The sequence below is a fragment of the Thunnus thynnus genome, chromosome 7 (genome assembly GCF_963924715.1).
Source record: "Thunnus thynnus chromosome 7, fThuThy2.1, whole genome shotgun sequence".
Lineage (NCBI taxonomy): Eukaryota > Metazoa > Chordata > Actinopteri > Scombriformes > Scombridae > Thunnus > Thunnus thynnus.
In genome coordinates, this window is record NC_089523.1 from 23,901,217 (window position 1) to 23,913,134 (window position 11,918).

The following is an 11,918-nucleotide window of genomic DNA, read 5'->3' on the forward strand; positions in this document are numbered from 1 at the left end:
CCATCATCTCATTTCTGACCTCAAATAGCAGCGGCCCAGCTGCTGTGTACATTGTGAATAGCTGCTCCCCGGCACGGGCCCAGTGTGTTTCCCCATGACAAACAGCTATTAAATTTAAATTAACACTGTTTTGTATGATCAAATAAAATAACAGAGGTCACGGGCTGAATGCATTAGCACACGCCTCTGTAGAATTCAGAGAACACTGTGGTGCTGCCTGTTGAACAGGCTGTCTGGGGACCATTTGCCAGTATAGCTACACTACACATAGCAGACTCTTGCAGTAAAATACAATATATAAAGTATTTATCATGTCATAAACTGAGCAATAAGAACTGGGTTTGGGGAATCACTGAAAGCATCAAACAAAATCATGATGGTAGAAAATGTGCCAGAAACCAGAAAATCAGGAAACGGCATGATACAAAACTCTATTTAACACTACAATGCTGGAAGAGCAAATGGTTAGTATTCACTTTAGAGAGAGAGCGAAAGAAACAAGGAGAAAAAGGGGGAGACTGTTCATCAGCATCCTTCAGCTCTATTTTTAGCACAACGCTGAATCTCAGCAAAACAGCAGGTAGGCCACCAATTTATTTTATTTGGACAGCAAATGAGAAAAAAAAGCTTTCAGGCTGATCCAATTTCATCAAATATGAGGAATATAAAATGCTCAGAGGTGCTGTGACTCACACTGAGCCCTTAAATGATCTATCAAGTTTTAGGTAGGATTAACAGTGGGGATCAGTTTGACCGCTATGACAAAGATGACCGAGGTTGATTAGAAAAGCAAAATTTCTTTAAGAAGCTTGGCAGCGCAATATGACTTCAAGCTGCAGCTCATGCAAAGGTTTGGTGGTAGCCTTGGCATGAAACTAGAGAGATACTGGTTTAAATTTCCATACCAGCTGGTTGGATTATGAGCTCCAATAAAAAGGTGCTTAAAAGGACAGGTTCACAATTTCTCAAGTCTGCCATAAAACAATATTCAGCAGCCCAAATGAACATTGAAATAGGTTTTTCTTGCCATAATCATCCCTCCTGTTCATTTTGGACTTTAGAAGATCCCTTCATAATGCGCTTACAATGTGAGTGATGGGGGACAAAATCCATTAGCCTCATTCTGTGCAAAAATATATTAAAAGTTATCTGAAGCTAATATGAAGCTTCAGATAAACTTTTAATACATTTTTGTTGAAGACTCGCCTTGACTGACAGATTGCATTTTCATTTTGGCACCAAAAGAGGGTGGTGAAATGTAAATGTAAATGCAGTAGACTGGAGACGCTATTTCGTTAACTGCATTTGAACATTGTCCACTGTACAACTGGTTAAGTCTTGCCATTTTCGTTTTTAATTTTCAAATTGTTAGAAAATTGTGACTTAAATATTGCTTGCATAAATGGAAAATTAGGTTACATTGGTTATACTGCATTTTAATTTTCAAATTTAAATTAACACTTGAATATTGTCCGCTGTCTGAAAATTACATGTCAAACAGCTTTTCCACTTTCATTTTAATATGGTCATAGAGCGCCTATACGAGTACGTGAAAATGAAAATTCAAATTGGATTATTACATTTTAATTTTCAAGTTTACATTATCATTTTAATATAGGCTTCCAAAGCAGTGGACACACCAAATGCCATTAAAATATGATTATGAGAGATCTATTGATATTCTTTTATGTTTGAGTCACACCTGCTTAATTTTGAGGACCAAAGCTTTACTCAGCACAGCCCTCATAATTTCTAAATCCTTATTACTCCACTCAAATTATCTTTCAATATTTGGATGATTAAAACTGTGGCTCTCTTCTGTTTTTATAGGCAGTCAGAGAATCTGGGCACAAGGCCATGTTTCTGCAGAGGCTGCAAAAAGCCACTGCAAACTGTAAAGCTCAGATTTTGTCCATAAACACGGGTAGTTACACTTTAATGATAAAATATACAGGGAGTCTATATTATCCTAACTTTCAATTTCACAGTGCTGCTCCTAAGAAATAATGCTGATTCTGACTTCACTGATGAGTAAATGGGAGAGAGAATATTTAAATTAGGATTTTATAACTGAATTTAACAATGATAAGATCTGCGTACATAAGCTAAAGTCATGAACTGAAAAAGTTTGTCCTGGCCATGATGGTGGGACTTTGAAGATCAATGATCCTGTAAGCACCGCTCTACTTCACAAGTTATACTGCATAGTAAGGTCAAGTCATATTTAATGGAAACAGATACACAGAATGCTGCAAGTCCACACATACTGCACATTGCCATCAATCTGCTACCAGCCTGTTGGAGCATAGCAGGGTTCACGTGATATTACAGAGCATGGCTGAAATAATGCAAAAGTTCACAGTTACGTTTCCATTAGCGATTGGATTTTACGGTGAGGCTCAAAGCTATATAATTAAGATGAACTGGAGAAGATATCTAGTCACAGCTGTTGGGATAAAAAATTGGTTTTCCATGCATTCAGGAACTCATTTGTCTTGTGAGATTGTCTACTAAAAATAGGAGTAAATGCTTGATTTCTAAAGTAGAGAAAACTTTCAGTAACCTTCAAGGTTGCATCTGACTTTTTGTGTACAGAAAGTTATTGTAAATTTATACATTTCTTAGTTTCATGTTCATTATCCAAATAATGAATATGTAAACAAACCCTTTAATTATGTGCCCCAGTTTCAGAATGAAAAAGATCTTTATTCCCTTTCCTTAGGCAATACTGTGAACCGGGTCTTTTATTAACCCTTTCATTGGCTTATGTCTTGGGCTGCAACTTACGATTCTTTTCATGTTTTGTCCAATCAACAGTCCAAAATCCAAAGATAATCAGTTTACTATCATGTATAGGGATTCAACCAACGATTATTTTCATTATCGATTAATCTGCAGATTATATTCTTGATTAATCAATTAATCATTTAGTCAGCAAAATGTTAAAAAATGGTGAAAAAGTGGCATTCACAATTTCTGTGATGCTAAGGTGATGTCTTTAATTTACTTATTTTGTCTGACTAACAGTCAAAAACTAAAACAGTCAATTTAGAGATATACAGTATATGATACAGAAAATAGCAAATCCCCACATTTGAGAGGCTGGGAGCATTTCTTTTTAAGAGATTGCTAAAACAATTATTCACTTATATAAAAATAATTTGCTAATTCATTTTCTGATGATCGACTAATCGATTAATCAGCTACTTGCATTGCTGCTCTACTTATGTCTCATGTTAAATTCAGGTATGTTAACCTTTTAAACCTTACTGACTTGTTCAAATATAAATAGCTCTTTGTTTAAGTTCTGTTTCTTAAGATATCAATAAATCTGCTTGAAATTTGGGAAAATGTGTGAAATGATGCAGCCATAAAAACACGGTGAGTTTGGTTGGGATAATTCACTCACTGAAAGCAGCATAAATACACGGTTGCTCCAATGAAATGTAGGAACAATCAGAACCAGAAAATACATATATATGTGATACTGGTGTGCGGTGGTGGAAAGTACATTTCCTCAAGTATTGTATTTAAGTACAATTTTGAGGTATTGGTATACATGCTACATACACACTGCTGCAGTATTAATAATTTAATGATGTCATATATAATAATATATCAGTCGGCGGGACCAAACCACTACTTTAACTGCAATACTTTAAGTACATTTTGCGGCTACATGTGTACTTTTACTTAAGTAAGATTTTTTATGCTAGGACTTTTACATGTAATGGAGTATTTTTTCATTGCTGTATTGGTACTTTTACTTAAGTAAAGGATCTGAGTACTTCTTCCACCACTGCTGGTATGCAGAAATGCAACAAGTTCTTTCTACATTTAAGTTATTTTAGGGGAGCTTTAATGTACAAATCCAGAGTTTCGGAGGTTAATCCAACTCTTGATCTGAACCCAGCTCTTTGTTTGAATCGGCTTGTTGTTGAGATGTAAATATTTTATTCATGTTATTTTTGAGACTTCCCACTTTGTCACTGTGTGATCTCATATCTAGTCAGGATGTTACTTTAAATCCAAAGCAGCAGTATCTTAAATCCCAAACCACACAGAATAAATCTCTCTATGTTGACACCTTTTGTCACAACTGGGGGTAATAATGATCTGATATTTTATTGATCCCTGCGGGGATATTCTCCTTTCACTGTCACTCCGTGGCAGGGCTGTGCAGTGACCTTTAGAGGGGCAAAAAGGGGTACATGGAACAAAATTTTAAAGGACCAACATAATTTAGAGCATAACCTGTTGAATTATAGCGATCTATATTCAAACAGAATGTAACATGGAATATTACAACAAACCACATCATACTATATCACTGTCCCCTACCTATCGTGTGTGTGTCTGTGTGTGTTCTGTTGGCACCTATTAAACATCACACAGCCAAAGGCAACATTCTCTGCAGGCAGGACAAGACACACTGAGGGCTGAAAACCATAATGGCCACACTTTAGACCATAAACTGTGAGGACTGAGGTTTTGTCATTGTAAGGATAAATGAATGGCAGGACTAACCCAAGGCTTCAAGTATTTTTGTGTGAAGGACTCAGTTCATAATGTTTGACTGAAAGGCATATAAAACAATTTGCTTTCAAAAACAAAAAACCCTGAGTGGTGAAAAGGCTGCTCCTTTAAGGACATTTAGCATATACATAATGTTTCTAAACAAAGAATATGCTTTTGATATGGTGACAATCTTTGATCCAGAGAATAACATGTAGCTCTTCAAACTCCATAATTGCAAAGAAATTTTAAAAAACGACAAAGCATATAATAACTGGGATGGAAAGGGGAGAATCTTTAAAAGGGACCTATTTTGCTCATTTCCAGCTCTATATTTTTATTCTGGCACTCCACAAGAGAAGCTTTGCATGATTCACAATTCAAGAAACTCCTTATTTATCTTATATTGGTCCTTTATGCAGCCCCTCAGTTCAGCCTCTGTCTCTTAACAGGCAGTTTTAACTCTTGTCTCTTGAAGGCCCCCTCACGATGAGCCCACTCTGTTCTGATAGGCCAGCTTTCCAGGAGCCTGCCGAGGGGCAGCCTTATCAGAGTCATGTTAAGTTACTGCTGATGTAAACTGCTATTTTGCTGATTTATATTAAAAGCTTTTAAATGACTAAATAACAGGAGACTTTTATTGTGAATAATTAACAGGCAAACTAAATTAGTGAAGCTTCGTTAGCGGCACTAAAAACCAGTCAAAACAACAGAATATGGGGATATTTGGAGCTATTTATGATCAGCACACCTCCAACTAGTAAACAACATATTTTACTTTGCCATACTGTGTAACGGAAAAACACTCAGACACTCAAACACAGCGTGCCAGCTCGACTCAAGTCATGGCTCAGCATGACTACCCCCAAAACAATGGAAATTTGACACTTTGGCCAAGTTTAATATGAACAACCGACATTGTAACATTATATACATGACTGAAAATAAGGAAAAGCATAATAGGCCCTCTTTAAAGACTATAACATACAGCTAAAAATAAAGGAGAGGTAGAGTTCAAAAGTAGTGCAAGAGTCAGTTAGACAAACCACTCTTATCTTATAAGAAACCGTACAAGTTAGGCACAAGCAGCACATGGCTGCCATGTCATTATTTATTTTAATTTAGATCTTTTTTTCTGCAAAAGTAAGAAAACATTCTTAGATCTATATTTAACAGCTCCAAGCAACACAGCAGAAAAATATTTATAAATCCTTGACAACCATTTGTTGTGTTTCAGAACATGTTTTCACAGAAATACCTTATTGGATGTTGGATTTTTAATTGTTCTAAAATGGAGATTTCACTGAATAAAGACTCAACTTTGTAGGATTCTTTAATATAAATGCTTCCAGACCAAAATGAGAACAAAATGAATTGTGATTATTTCCCACTGGATTTTTCTCTGATATATGCTGTACTTTTCTGATACTTCTACTTCTAGTCAGCACATCTTTAAAACAATAAGAAACATCCACTGAGCTGGGATGTATCATTTCCAATTGTTACCAAACATGTATTTTGTCAGGAATGGGAAAATAGTCTCCCAAGTGTTTAAATATTTACACAGAGATTTTGTTTTTTTGCTGGTGTCTCACCTATTTTGTTAAGGTACAGTTACTGAGGTCAACAACCTTTTAACATCTTAAGAGAACATCATGTTATTAGAGTTGTTATTATGTAGTGTTAGTGCCTGTATTAAAAGATCTGTAAGTCCTTTTATAGCAGGGTTTAATCATGTGCTTTGACTTTTGTTAGTGGGGATGCCCTTAAGTTTACATTTTGCAAACAGATTGCACTTTCAAAACTATTTTCTGAATAGTAATTCATCTAGATACAGGTGTAAGATCCTTACAGTTTTCCTGCTTTGAATTGGTTCATGTCTCTTCATCAACTGTGACATGAGCTGCTTCTGTGTTTCTCTTTCCTCCTTAAACTTTTTCTTTGAATCTCGAATCAGTTGCATCTTCTTTACTTTCTCCTCGTTTTTCTTTCCACACCATTACATCCTGCAATTCCTCCTCACTTCTGCCTCCTCTCTCCCAATTCCTTTACTCACTCTCTGGAAATGTAAAAAGCCTTCCTTTTAAAAATCTGACAGAGCATGAAGCAGAACTTTTACTAGTAAGGTGATAATTACAGTAATTGTGGACAAACAACACAGTGGGAATGCATCAGCAGTCAAGCTATCCAAACTATCAAGCTACATTAACATTACTGTCATGTAATGCAGCACCATTTAAACTGGATGGTTAAAACAAAATTAATGTCAATTTAAAAAACTTTAGATTCACTGAAGAGTCATTGCTAGCTTCTTACTTAGTTGCCTTTTTCTAACAGATTATTGTTGCATGTTAATGTCATTTTTCATCCTCTGAACTCATATTCATTCATCTGTCCCATGAAAGCTGCTCCAGTCTGCCTGCTAGCTTCAGCACGGAGGGTTCATTTGTTTTAAAACCAGCATAGCAGGAGTGGGTGGTGGTTTGTTGGTTGCTCCTTGTCAACAGTAACAGCTGTCTCTGTGTCTCATACAAGGATACAATGTTCAAATGGAGAACAAAAATGAGCTCTCAGAAACTGCAGTATAGGAAGCCAGTCTGAGAAACTAACTGCTGTAAATGATGGACAGTCTGCATAAAGCTAAACATAAAATACTTGATAAAAGGGCACTTTGGACATTAAGGGGCAAAGGGGCAGGTGCTCAGGCACCCTCAGCACTCCCTCACTGTGCCTGCCCCGTGGAAAAGGTCAGAGAACAAAGGCCACATACAAAACAGCCTACAGCTGTAGAGATTCAGTAGCTTTGCTCAAGGGCTCTTCAGCAGGGCATGATAACACAGGGAAGGAAAACAAACAGGCGCTCCAGCTGAAGCAAAGTCTCATTACTCAAAATGCCACACTGCTGCCCCTGGTATGGCTATCACGTTTTTACACTCACTCGGTATTTTATAACACTAGAGCATGTGAGTGCATACATCAAAGAAAATAATGAAAAGCCTGTCTCAAAAGAAAGAAACAGTGCTTTTAACATACGCTGCACCACAGGTTGAGCGAACATTGCCATGAAATGATGCTGCTGCATAATGAGCAGTCCTAACAGTAAACAATCTCCCAAATCCCTGCATTTTTGGCAAACTAATTGGAAACCCACAATGCAAGCAGGTGGCACATTTGAGCAGCAGAAAAAGAAAAAAAAAAAACTTTTGGATGAGCAGAAATTAACATTTTTATACAGAAATGTCATGACTTCAGCCCTGTCAACACTCTCTCACACACAAAAGCACATATCCAGTATCAACAATCATATGAGCTGCATGAAAAACTGCCCGCTATTATTAGCAATGCTCCTTGGCATTATTCTTTGTCACTTCTCCTGATTTAACCTTGTCCATTATGGTCTGATGCTAGGAATAGAATAGAATAGAATAGAATAGAATAGAATAGAATACTGCTCTGTGTCTGCAGACAGGCTACTGTGACCTAATTGGGAATTGTAGCAAAATTTCCTCTGCAAAAGTTTTTACAGTATGGTCACATCCTGTGCCTTATTTTGATAGCTGTTACTAAAAATAGTGTCACTCCCCATTTGTATTTAGATAGGGTCACACGCACAAGATGGTAATGAGAGCAGAAACCGGTGACCACAGGCCTGCAGGTCTGTATGTTGTGCACTAACACCTCATGTGTCAATATTTGGTAAATCAGTCTCTCTTTTTTTTCCAGGTTTGACCCCGCCGCATCACAGAATCGGACGGGTCACACATTTCGCTGTAACACGGACACACACGGGGACAGATAGGACAGACTCACTGACTGAATGACAGACATATTTATGGACAGACCGGGATGGACATGCCCGTTTTGACCGTCGCACATTCCTACAGATTGTCTCCATCCATGCTGCGCGTGCCAACATCCAGCACGAGACGCGGGTTTCTACCTGTTAGCACGCGACCGTGCATGCATGCATGTCGTGTGCGCCCCTTACCTTTTCCTCTCGTCTCCTTTGACATAGTGTCCTCTCCCGTGTTTCTCCGCGCGGTCACTCAGCAAAAGCCGTCACGTTATTCTGCGCGGCGGCGTTTTTGTCGGATAGTTAATTAAACAGCGGCGCTTCTTCCTGCCTCCTGCACCTTGACGCCTGCCAGACTGAAGCAGGGTGAAGCAGGCACGGGGGAGCTACAGCTGCCGTGTCCCTCTCCTCTCACCGTGGTTTAAAAAAAAAAAGAAAGAAAAACAAAGAAAGAAAGAAAAGACAAAAAAAAATCTGCAGCTGTGCTCTCATTCACCTGTGTCAAGTCCCTCAGAGCATCGACCCGCCCCTGCCGCAGACATACTTTGGGTTATTTGTTGTATCTGTGCAGACTTGACTCACATGTCATGCCCACCCAGCTCTCTCTCGTCCCCTCTCTTCTCTCCGCCGCTAACATCAGCCAGAGTTCCTCCGAACAGACAAGCCCCGGCTCTGCAGCTCGACTGCCTCCAGCGGTGCGCACGTCCGCGCCTGCTGAAGGGCGTGCGTCCTCTCTCCTGTCACCGTTTTCTGACTTTGCAAAATGCTCAAGAAGAAGTATCATGGATGAAGAAGAAAAAAATCAGCTTCCTCGGTGATTACATCCGTTAAAAACACTAAGAATGTTTGCAATGTGAAAATCATCGGGCTATCCAGAAATGTGTTGTCCCTTAAATCAAATACAGCAGAATCAAATCTGAACAGGAATATTGCAAGTAAATGTAAAGTAAGCAAAAGTCATTGTGAATGCTGTATTCACAAGGATCACATGCAGGTATTGTGCAACCTATTTTCCCTCTGTAGGGTGTGGTTGTTACAGACCTATTGAGCATGAGGTATGAAGTGGAGGAGCAGGATATTAAATCACTGAGGCCAAAAGATGAAAGGGTGAGATCTACCACATGTCCATATCCTGTCAACTATCCACCACTGGAGCAGCAGGTGGTACCTTTGTCAGCCAAGCAGAAGAAAACATTTGGGTACTTTGACGAGAAGTGTCTCAAAATAAAACCAAACTCCATCTGTCTGCATGAGCACAAAGTCTGTTATCTCCCCTCTTCTGCTTTCTAGGAATAACAGAGAAATGAAGCATATGAATCATGTTCCCTCAGCCTTAAATCCCTTAAATCCAGTTGTGTGATCTGGTCTAATCTGACAGATGCTTTACCTAATGGGTGCCTCTAATTCACTCTTAAGCTTATATTGACCCTCACTGCTGCAATACTTGACCTGAATTGCTGAAAAATAGGTTTTTCTCACAGTGCGCTTATGGCGCACATTACATTTTATAGCAGCCGTGATGTAACACACGCTGTGTTTATCCCTCTCCTCCTCATGGCCACACATGAGGTCACATAGTCCCAGAAGGATGGTCCGCCCGGAGCGTCATTTGGCAGCCTCGTCCACACAAATGAATATTGATAGAGGAAAATGCCTGTGGCCGAAACATCGCCCTGGAATCTGAGGGCCAGACACACTACATTACAAAACTACTAAAACTACACGCAGCTAATTTGTATTTATCATGAAAGCCAGTGACAATACACTTCTGTCCCAGTACATTGAGATCCCACTAAGAAAACTAATAGGAAAAAGCTTTAAGCTCAGAGAGCCAGCAAGACAGATAGCACTGATTACGCCAAATGGCTTCACTGACTGGATTCTAGTGGGAAAAAAAAGGCTAATTGAATTAAGTTAATTTCTTTCGTAAGAAGTATTCTCTCCATGCCATCCAGGACATAACTTCAATGCTCTTCTTCCCTGTCAGAAGAGACTGATTTTATCCATAATTTAACCAGTATTCAATGGGAAAAAATGTATTGAAAAATAAAAATAACCCAGAATCATTTTGATGATTTATGGTGCAGAAAATCAAGCCAGCTCAAATTCATAGTAAAAAACACAAAGTGTGCACAGGTATAGAAACTGTGGAGGGATGTTTTTATTTTGGTCAGTTACCACTGTGGTGCTTTTGGAAAATGAAGGCAAGCTCTATTTCAGCAGCGTAAGGCTTTCTGGGAGCCATTAAAGAGTCACAAAACACAACACTTGGCAGTCAGCACACCTGACTTTAGCACCTAAGGTGCAGTTTTATTGTTGTTTCCTGTCTGAGAAAATGATTCAGTGACCTTGTGGGTAGAAAAGCACAATCAACAACTTAGTTGAGTCCAAATAAGAAGCTCTATGATTTCTGCACCTTGGAAATATGATGATTTATACTAAAATATTCCTCAGTCTATAAATCAGAGCGACTCTTATACAAGATGAGATATTAGACTGGCAATTCTCCTCCACATTCAGGAATTGTTGAGTGATAACTGCATCACATGTCTCTACTCTGATTGTTTGAGAACACTTTCATACATTTCATTTTGCTTAGGTCTTGATATGAAATTGTGAGCATTTATGTAAATAATGAGCAGAACAGTTGGTTTACACTGGCATGAATTTGAATGAACACTATTGTAGATATTTAAATGTTTGATGACTGTAACATTAAATAAAGTGGTGGAAAGTACTTTTACTCAAGCACTGTTTCTTAAGTACAATTTTGAGGTATTTGTACTTTACTTGGGTACTTTCATTTCATTCACTTTCTACTTCACTACATTTTTGGGACAATATTGTACTTTTTACACCACATTCATGTATTTCACAGCTATACCTACTAGTTACTTCAAAGATTTTGCATACAAAACATTTGATTGAATTATACAGTAAATTTGATCAACTAAAGCTGAAACTATGCATCTAAAAGTAAATAAAATTAAAATAAACTCTAGTCTCGCCCATCTACAAGTTTAAAATGCTGCTTACTGTACATGAAAGGGTATATTCTGCATAATGAGTACTTACTGATGAGTATATTTTGCTGATAATACTTGGGTAAAATTATGAATGCAGGATGTTTAACAGAGTGGTTACTTTTACATGAGTAAAAGATCTGAATAATATTCAACCCTTTGATCAAACATGATATCACTTTTATACTGTTAAATGAAAACTTCTTTAGATATGATTATCAAGAGGTACATGGGAGATCATTATGCTTGGATCACTTATCATTAAATAAACAACTGAGGCTCATTGTATGGGCAACTGTTAGTAAGATGTCTTTTAATAAGGAACTTTGTTCAGTAGGCAGTAGTCGGATATTGCTTATAAGCTACACTGTTCACTGTAATGATTATTGAAAATGAATTGATGAGTGATGCACAGTAGTAGTGAGGAAAAAGGTCACGCTGCTCCTCCTGCTGAAGTGAGCTATTCTGTGTGTCAGAGTCTATTCTGGACTGTATCTTAAATCATAATAAAAGAAATTATGAAATTATGAGTTTTTCCTATATAACTCACCCTAGGCACATCTGCTCCAGGGTTCCCGGAGAGTCTT

The 11,918-nt window shown here is 38.1% G+C and overlaps 1 protein-coding gene across 5 annotated transcripts in view; it reads right to left on the bottom strand.

Moving 5' to 3' along the window:
* The window catches only part of pitpnm3 (PITPNM family member 3), a 101,118-nt gene extending 90,086 nt beyond the window's left edge, over positions 1-11,032 (bottom strand). For 2 of the 5 annotated variants that reach the window (XM_067595068.1, XM_067595066.1), the window contains exon 1: positions 8,805-9,876. In XM_067595068.1, the coding sequence (XP_067451169.1) occupies positions 8,805-8,850 (46 nt within the window). In that variant the 5' untranslated portion in view covers positions 8,851-9,876. Of the gene's footprint in view, positions 1-8,503 lie in introns of all 5 variants that reach the window. The other 3 variants (XM_067595071.1, XM_067595069.1, XM_067595070.1) reach the window with 3 other exon arrangements.
* Positions 11,033-11,918: the final 886 nt, after the last annotated feature.